This window comes from Frankliniella occidentalis, unplaced genomic scaffold (genome assembly GCF_000697945.3).
Source record: "Frankliniella occidentalis isolate FOCC.00 unplaced genomic scaffold, Focc_3.1 Scaffold227, whole genome shotgun sequence".
NCBI classification, from domain to species: Eukaryota; Metazoa; Arthropoda; class Insecta; order Thysanoptera; family Thripidae; genus Frankliniella; species Frankliniella occidentalis.
The window spans coordinates 363,033-375,666 of record NW_026267353.1 but is presented as its reverse complement, the minus strand read 5'-3'; the positions used below and the strand labels follow the sequence as shown (position 1 = coordinate 375,666).

Below are 12,634 nucleotides of genomic sequence, written 5' to 3'. Positions count from 1 at the left end.
GGGGTGGAATGAAGAATTTCCTATCGAAGGGAAATTTGCGTTTAAGTGATAAAACTGACATGATTTTGTGAAGATTTTGTTTAAATTATGTTTATTTAGAACTGTCCTTAAAGACTAGGCAAAAAGTAACACACTACATACAGAAATTAATAACTGGAAATTTGTGCAATCAATTTTAGTTACTTTAGAGAATCGCCAGGTTTGTATTGTATTCGCTCAAATTTTTTTTTATGTAAATTTATAAAACATACACCATTGGATGACCTCTCTCTGCCACATAGAACAACTATTGAAAGGCTATTTAACAAGGCAGATTTCTGCATATGAGATATCCAATTATTCAACCTGAAGGAAGAAGACATGTGTGATGAAGATAAAGATTCATTGAACACTAAAGTATTTATGACAAAAACGGGGAAGAATCATCTTACTTTGTAACTATTTTCTCCTCAGCAGAGGCCAAGGCAGCACTTTCCTTCTCCGTTAATTTAATGTGTCCAATAGTGAGGAAATTATCAAATACTTTGGATGAAGCTCCATCAACTATGGATTGATTGGATGCAGAAATCACGCAAGTAACACGTCCAGTATCAGAGGTTTCGTCTTTTGCAATAGTTTTGCAAGAACCATCATCGTTGACTTGTTCATAAGATGCTATCCTTGGATTGAGATAATCCATATATTTTTCCACAATTTCAGGTCCAGCCAAAATAGATGCTAAAAAGTAAAAAGAAATACTTACTACTCTTTCAATGCAAATTCTTGTTATGCAAGCAAGTACTAAAGCACATACATACCATGTTTTCCCATTTGAGTAGCATAACTAAAGAGACTGGTTGCATATCCAGATAGATCCACTTTCTCATTAGTTTCAGAGTTTTTGTGCTTGTTCATTCCGTGAACTGAAAGAACTTGATCGCCAAATTCGAGACCTAAAGAAAAGGGTAGTTTTGATAGGAACTTTCTTTACATTGAATTTCATAACTAATAAATAAAAGTAAGGCTAAACAAATACTTTTTGACAGTTTAAGTTGAACCAGTTTGAGTGAGGCAGATGAGTCTTCAACAGAACAATGTCCTTGGTTGCCTGTTTGGATTGATTCTTTCAGAAAATGTTCAGAGAGATATCTGAGTTTTGATTTTCTGTATCGATCTCCAGTCACATTGAAGATTACACTAGTATCAATACAATAGGGATGCATCATCTGCAGGGAAAGAGAAGAATAAAATATGAGTAGTACGTGAAACTGATAGACAGTCTATTTAAACAGACATGATTAAGTATAAAAAAACATTAAGTAATACCTGTAATGCAACTAAATCAAAATTTAATGATTGACCAACAAGAATGGCATCAGACTCAAGGTTTTCTTGGATAAATTTTTGAACATCTTCTAACCTTGTAGTAACATTCTTCATCATTGCAGCAGTGATTCCTGAATACCTTGTGAGGTAGTTAGTAATCTTGTTAGGGGGTAAAACTAGCGTATCTAAAACCGTCTAGAAAATAAAATAAATCTTCTTGAAATTATTGAACTAAGAGCAAACAAGCAAAGAGAGCCATTTTAAAAGAAAACAAACCTCAAGTTTTTCATTGACAATTGAAACTCTTGTGCATTCACTTTTACCAATTGAGGTTGTACACATTTCACAGTCCACAGCATACATTGGAGAAAAGTTGTTAACTTCTTTATAGATGGGCTTTGTGGCAACAAAATCTTTAAACCTATGGAAAAGATCCAGTAAGACATCAGAAAAAAAACAGATGTATATTGAATATCAAAAAGAATTTTAAGGACATACTTTTCTTTAAGAGCAGCATTTAATGGAATTGGATACCCTTCTTCAATCATTTGCCATGCTGAAAGCAGCAAATGAGTTCTAGGGAACTTATCAGTTTGAGGCAATGTTTCTGGTACAGGAAGTTGAGATGGAGCTTCATTTCCAGATTTTTTATCAGAAACACTCTTATTTCCATTTTTTAAACTACTTGTTTCAGATGAACTTTCAGAGGGATTGTTTCCATTCACCGGAAAAAATGCACGCAGTACTTTGAACACCTCACAACTCGAATTCACTGCCTTTTCTAAAGAACCATATGCTGAAACAAAAAAGGATCTTCATGTTCTTTCACACTTCTTATGATCAGAAGAAATTTCTGAGAATGGAAGAACCTTACTGACCTTGAATTATATTGTTTCCTTGGTTGCGAGACAATGGAATAGCACAAAACTCCTCAATTAGGTTGCCTCCATATGCAGAGGGCATTACCACTTCAAGATGAAAAGGAAAATTCGACTTTGACAAAGAGGTCAGACTTTCTTCACATTGGAGGTAATCACTGATACCAGCTCCCTCAATGAATAGGATTTGAACTGCAGTTAAATGGCCACATTTGTCCAACTGGCACCATCTGCACACAATTTTAAGAGAATGATATATTATTGAAAATAATACTTATTATTAATAAAATTGAAACATGCTTCAAATTTAAGAGATATTTAGACCTGGGTATAAAAGGTGAATTTTGAGCTAAGGTAGAGAATAATACAAAGTGTTGAATGTCTGAGAAAAATATTGGTACTCTGTCAGTAGGTGATACATTGAGTTCTGCTTGGAAACCAGTGGGTTCTTTTAGAGAGAGATATGGTGTTTTCTGTAAATAATAAAAGGAATAAGAAACACTCTGGTTGGTATAGAACATGGCAAAATATACTCATCATACCTTTTTTTCTCTGTTACGCTGTTTTAGAAGTTTGCGTAATTCCTCTAATTCTTTTTCTGAATACTTAGGTTTAGAGTTATCCTCACTGATATCTTCTTGCTAGAAATTTAAAAGATGTCTCAAAATTACTGATGAAACTATTATCAATAAGCTCAAAAGTTTACAGGCAACTAAAAATAACACAGATCATTTTTTTAAATAAAGAAAACATAAGAATACACTTACTGAAGGGCCAGTTAATTTCATTTTCTTTTGTTGTGGTTCTTCAGAACTTGCTTCGGTATATGAAGGAGTCATTATTGTCTGAAACAGAATATCATCGGTATATTGTGGAAGACATTATACCCAGCAAAAATTCTTTAAGCGATTGAACTAAATACCTCTCTATCCTTTTTATTTAAATCAGAAATTTCTAAGAGGGCTGCAATTTTTTTACGCTTCTGTTCCTTGCGCTTTTCTTTAAGGGTCATGTTGTCCATTATGCATCATACCATCAGTCAATAGCCTGGGAGAATTGAGTCTGCAAACAAAACAAGATTGGGTTAATATTAAAGAAATAGCAAAATAGTGAAAGATAGTAAAAGAGACTCTATGTTGTCGATTTGAATAACTACTGAATCTTCTGAAAATTTGCTTTATAGAACTGTCAAAGCAAGAAAAGAAATTCCTATGAATAAAGGACACCTCTCCACCAAACAGATAGATAGAGCATGCTAATAGGAGGGTTATGTACTCTTAACGTGGTTTACCAATTGTGTAAATGCGGAAATGTAACAGCCTTCTTCCCGTTTGATAGGTTTGACCAAGCGAAATACAATAAAGCAAATTTGACATGAAACACTATGTCTAACTAGAAAAAGTGAGCAATGTTAAACTGTAACCAAATGAGATTTTGGTCTACCTCGTTTGCAGCACACGCCACACGATCATAACATTGTGATCTGCGAATAACGATCTACGCATTCGACGCACTTCACCGCTCAAATGCGCGCGAATAGGTTCGCAGTTCAAATTGAGAAAGTTCGCATTCGCATTCATCTTCTCGCTCTAGGAGATGGTCGACGAAGGCTGTTCTCAGAGAACCGTTCCTTCATGTTCCTTCACGCGTTCACCCTACTGGGCACTTTCGGTGTCGTTTCTGATCATTTTAATAGACATATATGTACCACTGCACTACACCCTCGCGCATAACACTGTTAAAAGTAATGTACCCAGAAACAGAATCCATACAGATCGTCCTGCACTTTAAAACTAAAGTGAAAATGTGTTCGACTGGTATTTGAGGAACAAATACTTGACCATGCTCGAAAAGAACTTTCCTCTAGTATAAAGGTACATTCCATAGCCTACAGAACCACACTGTTTAAAAAATTACCACACCGTTCTGTAGTGATTTACTGTTGATTTTTTTTTAAACAGTCAAGCATGCTTGCTCGCATAAACACCAAGCGCTATAGTCCGCCCCCCCCCCTCCCCTTCCGACACACAATAAACGTTTCCTGTGTGACCCTAATGATAGCGCCTGCGACACGCTGGGTAGGCCAACCCGTCAAGCAGCTGTGTGAAGACGGCGGCCCACCCTGCGCCACTGAGCGCTGAAAGAAGAAGAGAGGCTCATACTAGTGTTTTTGATTGGGCGGGTACGGCCTGACACTCTATCCCGATCTCATTCAGGCCGTCGTGGGGCGCGCTTAAAGTTTAGGCCATATATTCGCCCTGTCGAAAACAATAGCTCGAACTGCAAGGCAACTTTTTTTTTGGCACCCAACGTTAGCGTTCCCTTCCTACGCACTACGCGTCAGCTTAGGGATTTCTTATTGTGGGGCCACCTTAACTTTAAGCCGCCAGGTGTCGACAAGGCCATTGTTATGTCTCTCATTTGATTTTCAATCCGCGCTGGCCTTCCTTAATCGGCCTAGTATTCAGTTAACGACCCCTAGTCTGCTCGAAAGAAAGTGGTGGGGAAAAAAAGGAAGAAAGACATGGAAACTCGTGAAAAGGGGGAATGGTGACGGAACTTTTTACTCGCCGAAACAAATGGAACATCATGCAGTAATTTTACGTAGTACTCAGGTTTGAATCAGCACCACCAAAATAAGTTGGGAGTACGGGAACGCAACGTGCGGTATGAGTGTTAAAAATCGAATCAATGTCAAAAACGTAATTGGTATTGGTGTATAAACGTACTGCAGCCATATGACGCGAGAAATCGACTCACTGTCGCAGGGGACAGTTGTGTGCGTGTGCGTGCGTGCGTGCGTGTCTAAAGGTGTATGCATCCCTATTACAATTACGCCACATTACCCAATACTTCACTCGCACCTGGCTGTGCGTGCCGAAGATCTGTCCCTGTTGGGTGAGAGGAGAGAAGGCCCCGGCACGTGCATTCGTGCAGTCTTGCACTGGTGAGACACATCTTTTGCCCGTAAAGGCCTATGTCGCCCTGTACACAGACCTGTTTGTCTCATTTACATGTGACCTGCACATCGCTTCGGCCCCGCCGCGCCGGTGTGGCCATGTCGGTGTGATTGGCCTCATTGTAAACCTATTCTTTTGCTACACCCCCTTCCCCTTTCCACTTTCCCACTCCTCACTATTGCCAACAAAGTAGTCGGTGCCATCTCCGACCCGACGAATCGAAACTCCTACAGTAACAGTAACTGCTTTGCCTGAATCACGTGGGGAATTTGATTCCGCATACTCTGGAAATCCAAGTGTAGGAATGTCGCACACCTGCAGGTGAGTGAAAAAAATCACACACCTGCAGGTGTGCGACAAAATTTTCACACAACTGCCGATGTGTGAATGACTATTCACACACTTGGGGTGAAAAATGGCTATCTTTCCAAGTGTGTGAACATTTTGTCACTCACTTACGGTGTGTCCGGGAGAATACGCGGCAGCTCGAAGGGTTGCCTACACACTAGCTTGCAGGCGCCGAGGGCGGTGGGGGAGCGGTGGAGGTGGCGGGAGGCGGCCGGTCGCCACGGTCTCCTCCAGCCACCTCTACAACTCCCCCTCTCGCCCTCGGCGCCTGCAAGCCAGTGTGTAGGCAACCCTTCGAGCTGCCGCGTATTCTCCCGGACACCCGGTACAAGCATGTTAATTTTTTCACACACTTGCAGGTATGTGACATTTGTACACTTGGATTCCCAGTATATCCCCCCCCCCTCACACAAAATTTATAATAGTGGTGGGCGGGATAAGAATAGCCCTTCATCAAAATCGGAATGGAGAGGTGGTAAAACATGCTAATGAAAACAATTCACAAATTTGCTCAAGCTTGCGCAAACTGGGTCGACTGATCTTGGCACACTTTGTTGTACCATGCGCCGAGTCGGAAATTAGATATCTGTGGATGTGTCTACAATATATCTACAAAAGTCTATGATGAACAAAGGTGATTCCTGGATCACTTTGGGTGGGTTTCGGTCCGGCTGAGGTCGGGGGAGGGCGATGCTGTGGGTTGCCCACATACAGGTTTTGTGTAGTGAATTGACTACCTTTCAGGTAACTATTCAAGGCTGATTGTTGGAGGGGAGAAGGGGGGCAACTTGCCCCTTAAAACCACGCTTGCAGAGTACACTAGGCCCGTGGCCCACTTGTGACCGCGGCTTCTGACTCTGGCTACTGGCTCACACGTGTGTGTGTGTGTGTGTGTGTGTGTATGTGTGTACATGAGTGCCCCACTTTTTCACAAGTAGGGTCAGCCTCACTGCGTACTGCGTAGTAGTGAACAACAACAACACCAAACAAACAAACAAACAAACAAACAAACAAACAAACAAACAAACAAACAAACAAACAAACAAACAAACAAACAAACAAACAAACAAACACGACTAAACTATTGTACAAATTTATCGCAGAGGCACAAATTTTAAACGTCACATATACTTGCCATATTTTTTCCTTGAGCATTGTAAAACACGATGATAATCTTTGTCCAACGCATATCGTTCGACAGGGGGACAATTTTGTAATCTTATCCTTAAAATTTGTTCCGTTCACCACCTGAATTCAGAACAGGATTTTCTCTTGATTACATCATGCTTACCCTTTAACTCTTCCATTGTTTTAGAAGTGGCTGAAATATGATCAAATAGTTGAAAATGACTCTGTTTCTTTTCATTGCCTCCGCACAGAACGCGCTTCATTCTTTCGGAATACGCGAGTCAAGCTGTCACGAGAAACGTAGTGGGGATTCCCACCGACGCTTGATGGCAAGGCATTGGTGGCAAGGAACGACGGACTTGCTGCGTGAGTTTCTGATGAAATGGGTGCATTTGGCATGTTATGTTATTATCGTCCGGAAATGGCCCGAACTTTTAAGGTACACCGACCGAGGTCGAACTGATGTCAACACTTCTTAAGAACGACACGATGTTCGCATTTACCGGACCCCATTTTGGTAGCCCCATTTTCCATTTCACACCTGTTATGAACTTGCGGTATAGAGGACGGGATGACTAAAAGAGCGGGAATGTGACAGGAAGGGAGTGATAAAAGAAAAGGGGGGGGGAGCAGGGTGCGAGGGGAGCTGAAGGCGTTGGCGGGCTGCGCGGAGGGGTCGTATTAGCATACCATGAATAGAGCGGCTTTGTCCGATTTCGGTTCAACTCGCCCCTCGCTCGTTCGGACATTTGTATCGAGGCGGCCGCGGTGTGACTATCAGAGCGCAGCGCGTGGCGCATGTCGAGGCCCAGCTCAACAAGTGCGGCCAACTAGTCGGGGAGCAGTCCGAGGGGCGTCGTCATCCGAGGTTTACTACTTCTCGTCTAGTGAGCACAGAGGTGAGTTCAGAGGTTACAGCTTCACATCCGCAGGGAAGAGCCGAGGTCTTTGTGGAGGAGTGGCGGCTCTGTTCAGTTCAATCGCAACAAAATTGACCGCTGCTCGTAGTTTTGAATGTAGATTTAAGTGTTTTAGGCTTCGTTGAGTTTGCAAGATTGTGTGCGGAGTAAAAATGGGTTGAAGTGGTTCCTTGCCACATCACACCGTTTTTGTTGCTGTTTTTGTGGGTTTTTTTTTTTGAAGCAGTTCCAAAAGGACGGATCACCAATGTGACATCGCACTAGAAAATTGGCTGAGTCATGTAGTGAACCAAGCGCGGCACATCGGCTTTGACTTTGGCTGTTTTGGTTCCAGACCGGAGACTCGAATAAAATGGGGGACGAGGTTGTGATATCTGGCGTGGGAGGGCACTTCCCTGACTGCGACAACCTGAAGGAGTACGGCGAAAAGCTGATGAAGAATTTGCATCTCATCAGCGATACGGCGGGCGAATTGCAACCAAGTGAGTTGGGCCGTTAGGCCGCCAAGGTCAAATAAAGCCGTCAACCAGAGTGTCGGTTTGCAATCAAACCGGCACAGTTTGTCAAAAAAAAAAAAGAAAGAAAAGAAAAACAGTACCACCAAGAGTGCACTGCATAATTATGCACCGTGCGTCAGGACAACGGCACAACAGTGTTGCAGGGTTTGCATGCGGTAAGTGCAACATACTGTTGTGTCGTGGCCCTGACACATGGTACTCCGGTGCTCGGCGAAAGCGGAAGTAGAACAAAAATGCAAAATTTCGCCGGCCGAGCCGCTCCGACCGTCACTTGTCTCGTCCGCGCAGCCCTGCCCCTCGGGAGGTAACAGGGAGGAGCCGAGCCCCCCTCCCCCTTTCCCCTGGACCCGGAGTATCCTTACACATTTCTCACAGGGGTAAAAATGGAACTTGTGCAGGGTACGATGCAGAGATGGCGGCCACCTTCCAGCCTGACCCGGACGCGGTTCTCAACAAGGAGACGCTCAAGAGCGGCAAGATGCGCTTCGGCGACAAATTCGACAACACCTTCTTCGGAATGCACGCGCGTCTGGCGGCTGCGACCGACTCCATCACGAGACATGTCTTGGAAAGCACCTTGGAGGCAGTAGTTGACGCGGGTAGGTTTGTGGTGGACATCGTGGTTCCTTCTGACCTCACCGTTACCCCTTCCCATATCACGAGCTTGACAGAGAACTCGGTTCTCGCCCTATCCAGGCTACAGCCCCAAGGACCTGCACGGCTCCAACACGGCCGTGTTCATGGGCTACCACTGCAGCGAGTCCGAGAGCAACTTCATCCGAGAGTCGGCGGACGGCTTCGGCATCATGGGGCTGAACGCGGCCATGACGGCCAACCGGGTGTCCTACTGGCTCGACCTCAAGGGCACCAGCTTCACGCACAACACGCAGCTGGTGAGCGGCATGCAGGGGCTGGACATGGCGTTCCGCGCGCTCTGCCGGGGCGAGTGCGACCGCGCTATCGTCGGCGCCGCCTCGCTCTCCTACCTGGCCGAGCTCGCCACCCACTACGACGACCTGGGCTGGCTCAGCCCCTCCGGCAGCTGCAAGCCCTTCGACCGAGCAGGCGAGTACCAGCGGCCAGCACGACAGCCAGCGGTGGCCGCGAGCGGCGGGCTCTGACCGCGCTGCTGTGTGTGCTTGCAGCCGACGGCGGCGTGCGCAGCGAGGCCGTGGTGGTGCTGCTGTTGGAGCGGCGCAAGACGGCCCAGCGCGTCTACGCCGAGGTGGTGCACACCGCCGCCGCGCTGTGCTGCGAGCTCAGCCGGTCCCAGCTGCCGCAGCTCGAGCGCCGCGTCATCTCCCACATGCTCAACAACTTCTACACCGTGAGTATCCGGACCTACTGACCACCACGTCCGCTCGGATACCCAGACAAGTAGGGCAAGATAAGCAAGAAGTTCAGCAGGGTGATGTGACCACTGTGTGGTCACGCTGCCATGTTAAATCATGGACGACAAACATAGAGCCACACTCCACTTATCGTGATCTCCAGGATTGCGGCGTGCATCCCAAGGACATCCAGTACATAGAGGCCGACGGCTGGGGGGTGGACTACGTGGACGAGTCCGAGATCGGCTCGCTGGACGACGTGATCGCGAGCCGACGTACGGAGCCGCTCCTCATCGGCTCGGTCAAGGGCAACATCGGGCAGACCGAGGCGGCCAGCGGGCTGTCTTCCATCTGTAAGGTGAGGGGGGAGACAGTTCAGTTTGGATGGTGAGAGGTTTGAAGTGACAGGTGTCACGTCGTCTCGCAATAACTCTCGTCTCCTCGACAGGTACTGGTTGCCCTGGAGTCTGGCATTATTCCAGCCACCATCAACCACGTCGAGCCCCACGGGAGACTCTCCGCCCTGCGTAATGGACGCATCCGGGTAAGTGTGGGGGTGCATCGTGCCTTTTAGTTTTAGCCACCCACAAAAGTTCCCAGTTGGTTAGGTACGGATCCAGGACAGGGCATTTCTCTCTCTCCTCGTGATCGTCTCGTAACAAGACATCATTCACAGTTTTTTCGTACCCCCCCTCTTCCCCCTACCCTCTCTGGTCTGCACGACGGTACAAATGCCGGTGCCTGTGGTTGTAACCGCGCCTTTCTCCCATGTCGTTAGGTTGTGACGGAAAACACCCCCCTCCCGGAGGGGTTGGTGGCGGTCAACAACATTGGTCTCGGCGGCATGGTCGGCCACGTCCTGCTCCGCCCGAACATGAAGGTCAAGCTGCCCCCGGCCATGCCCCCCGCCGACGCCACCGATTCCGTCGCCTTCCCCAAGCTGCTCCTCATGTCCGGGCGCACCCCTGAGGGCCTCGAGGAGGTCATGAAGATAGCAGAGCTCAACGCCAACGACCCCGAGTACTTGCACCTCTTGCACGGCGCCTTCGCATCGCACATATTCGGCCACATGTACCGCGGGTACTCCATCACGCCCAGGAACGACCAACAGCCGCCCCAGGTTAAGGTAAGCTACCGAGTTCCAGAAAAGAAAAATAAGCTGAGCAGGGATGGAAAACTGTTCTCATTATTATTGATTGGCCGTTGAACATGAACTGTCACTTACGGATCATCTTAAGGTACGTCGGTCATTCGCCGTCACGCACTAGCCAAAGTTCAGTCTGTGCAAGCTTGCAGAGCGCCTGATAGGTAGGCAACATCTTGCCCGCAGTGCACATGAGCATTGCGGGGCGGCCTACCCGGAGTCTCGCAGGCGCCGAGCTCGAGGCTCGAGATTCGTTGTCTGCCGAGTAAATCTGAGAAAAACAGACGTACTTTCTGCCGGGCTATTCCTTCGTGATTAACCGCACTCGTGTCTTCTCGCAGTTCTACACGGGCCAGAAGAGACCCGTCTGGTTCATCTACTCCGGGATGGGCAGCCAGTGGCCCGGCATGGGCGAGGACCTGATGCGCATCCCCGTGTTCGCCGCGGCCGTGGAGCGCTGCCACGCGGCCCTCGTCCCCCTCGGCCTGGACCTCAAGCACATCATCACCTCCAAGGACCCCAAGATCTACGACAACATCCTCCACTCGTTCGTCGGCATCGCCGTGGTGCAGGTGGGGCTGACGGATGTGCTGCGCTCCCTGGGCATCGAGCCGACGGGCATCATCGGGCACTCGGTGGGCGAGCTCGGCTGCGCCTACGCCGACGGCTGCATCACGGCGGAGCAGATGATGCTGGCGGCGCACGCTCGCGGACAGGCCTCCAACGAGACCAAGCTCATCCCGGGCATGATGGCGGCCGTCGGCATGGGCTACAAGGACATCAAGGACATGATCCCCGAGCCCATCGAGGTGGCGTGCCACAACTCGGCCACGTCGTGCACCCTCTCCGGCCCCACGGCCGACTTGGAGAGGTTCGTTGCCCAGCTCAAGGACAAGGGGGTGTTCGCGCGCAGCGTCAACGTGAGCAACATCGCGTACCACAGTCGGTACATAAAGCCAGCCGCACCGCGCCTCCTCGAGCTGCTCAAGGGCGTGATCCTGGAGCCCAAGGCACGGTCGACGCGCTGGGTGTCGACGTCGGTGAAACCAGGCGAGCACAAGTCGCCGGCGGCCAAGTTCGCCTCGGCGGAGTACTTTACCAACAACCTGTTGAGCTCCGTCTACTTCGAAGAGGGCTGCGAGAGCATCGACAAGGACGCCCTGGCCATCGAGATCGCCCCGCACGGCCTCCTGCAGGCCATCCTCAAGCGTTCCCTGCACGAGGACGCCGTCAACATCCCCATGACCAAGCGCGACTTCCCTGGCACCGCGATGGTGCTGGACGCTTTGGGCAAGTGAGTGACAGAGGCCAATGCACTTTTCCGACAGTCTCATCTCGAATGTGTAACCAACACTGTTTTGCCTCCAGGATGTACATGGAGGGGCTCAACCCACAGGTTAGCCGTCTGTACCCAAAGGTCGAGACTCCGGTGAGCAGAGGCACGACCTCGCTGTCACCCCTCGCCACCTGGGACCACAGGGACTCCTGGCCCGTCGCGTTCCTCAAGGCTCCCTCCGTAAGTCTGCGGCCCTCGGTGTGTTAACCTTTAATCCCGGGTGAATACTGATGCCTGCTTGGCACTTCTGATCCTCCACAGGGGAGTGGCCCGCGTACAGAGCTGCATCTGCCGCTGGCGCTCAGCACGGCGGAGCTAGCGCACCTCAGGGAATGCTCCTGGAACGGCCACACCGTGCTCACCCCAGCCACGTGCCTCGTGAGTAAACAGCCTAGGCTCCAGGTTGCCCTGCACACAACCATACTGTACGGTCTATGCTCATCCACCGAATTCTATCTTGCAGAATCTCGTCCACACTACCGTCGGCAGCTACGCTGAAGAGGGCATGCCGACCATATTCGAAAACGTCGTCTTCTACGATCCCATCGAGGTGCCCGAAGCCGGTACCGACGAGCTGTACGTGTTCGTGCAGCGGGGCAGCGGCCATTTCGAGGTGAGCGTCAACAACCGTCTGCTCGCCACCGGACGCGCCTTCCCCATGTCCGAGCAGGACTACAAGGACCACCAGGCCAAGAACAAGGACAAGCCACCGGCCACTGTGCCGCGGGAGGAGAGGTAGGTCGCGATTCACTTCGCCATGCCCCCC

At 48.7% G+C, this 12,634-nt stretch overlaps 2 protein-coding genes across 3 annotated transcripts; one reads left to right on the top strand and one right to left on the bottom strand.

The window, feature by feature from the left end:
• Positions 1-60: 60 nt before the first annotated feature.
• Positions 61-3,725, bottom strand: LOC113208061 (uncharacterized). Of its 2 annotated transcripts, none has more exons than XM_026424897.2 (13): positions 3,627-3,725; positions 3,106-3,245; positions 2,951-3,028; positions 2,726-2,824; positions 2,508-2,656; positions 2,184-2,413; positions 1,804-2,101; positions 1,582-1,726; positions 1,306-1,500; positions 1,016-1,205; positions 798-932; positions 432-717; positions 61-345 (listed from the first exon to the last, which is right to left on the bottom strand). In XM_026424897.2, the coding sequence occupies exons 2-13, from the start codon at positions 3,202-3,204 to the stop codon at positions 180-182; spliced, it is 2,070 nt and encodes a 689-aa protein (XP_026280682.1). In that variant the 5' UTR covers positions 3,205-3,245; positions 3,627-3,725; the 3' UTR covers positions 61-179. The 2 variants fall into 2 exon arrangements, with proteins under 2 accessions (XP_026280682.1, XP_026280681.1); XM_026424896.2 differs by having other exon boundaries at positions 3,475-3,662.
• A 3,629-nt stretch (positions 3,726-7,354) lies between these two features.
• On the top strand, positions 7,355-12,607 carry LOC113208063 (fatty acid synthase-like). The gene is made up of 12 exons (XM_052272864.1): positions 7,355-7,518; positions 7,874-8,021; positions 8,456-8,656; positions 8,754-9,122; positions 9,203-9,384; positions 9,552-9,746; positions 9,837-9,932; positions 10,167-10,514; positions 10,874-11,826; positions 11,901-12,048; positions 12,130-12,246; positions 12,332-12,607. The coding sequence occupies exons 2-12, from the start codon at positions 7,892-7,894 to the stop codon at positions 12,605-12,607; spliced, it is 3,015 nt and encodes a 1,004-aa protein (XP_052128824.1). The 5' UTR covers positions 7,355-7,518; positions 7,874-7,891.
• Positions 12,608-12,634: the final 27 nt, after the last annotated feature.

Bases quoted from the DNA above. Each gene is read 5' to 3' on its own strand.
- LOC113208061 (XM_026424897.2), bottom strand. From the start codon at position 3,204: ATGGACAACATGACCCTTAAAGAAAAGCGCAAGGAACAGAAGCGTAAA. The intron at 2,825-2,950 runs GTAAGTGTATTC...TTAAATTTCTAG, and splicing joins TGAAATTAACTGGCCCTTCA to CAAGAAGATATCAGTGAGGA. The intron at 2,657-2,725 runs GTATGATGAGTA...TATTATTTACAG, and splicing joins AGCGTAACAGAGAAAAAAAG to AAAACACCATATCTCTCTCT.
- LOC113208063 (XM_052272864.1), top strand. From the start codon at position 7,892: ATGGGGGACGAGGTTGTGATATCTGGCGTGGGAGGGCACTTCCCTGAC. The intron at 9,747-9,836 runs GTGAGGGGGGAG...TCTCCTCGACAG, and splicing joins GGCTGTCTTCCATCTGTAAG to GTACTGGTTGCCCTGGAGTC. The intron at 9,933-10,166 runs GTAAGTGTGGGG...CCATGTCGTTAG, and splicing joins TGCGTAATGGACGCATCCGG to GTTGTGACGGAAAACACCCC.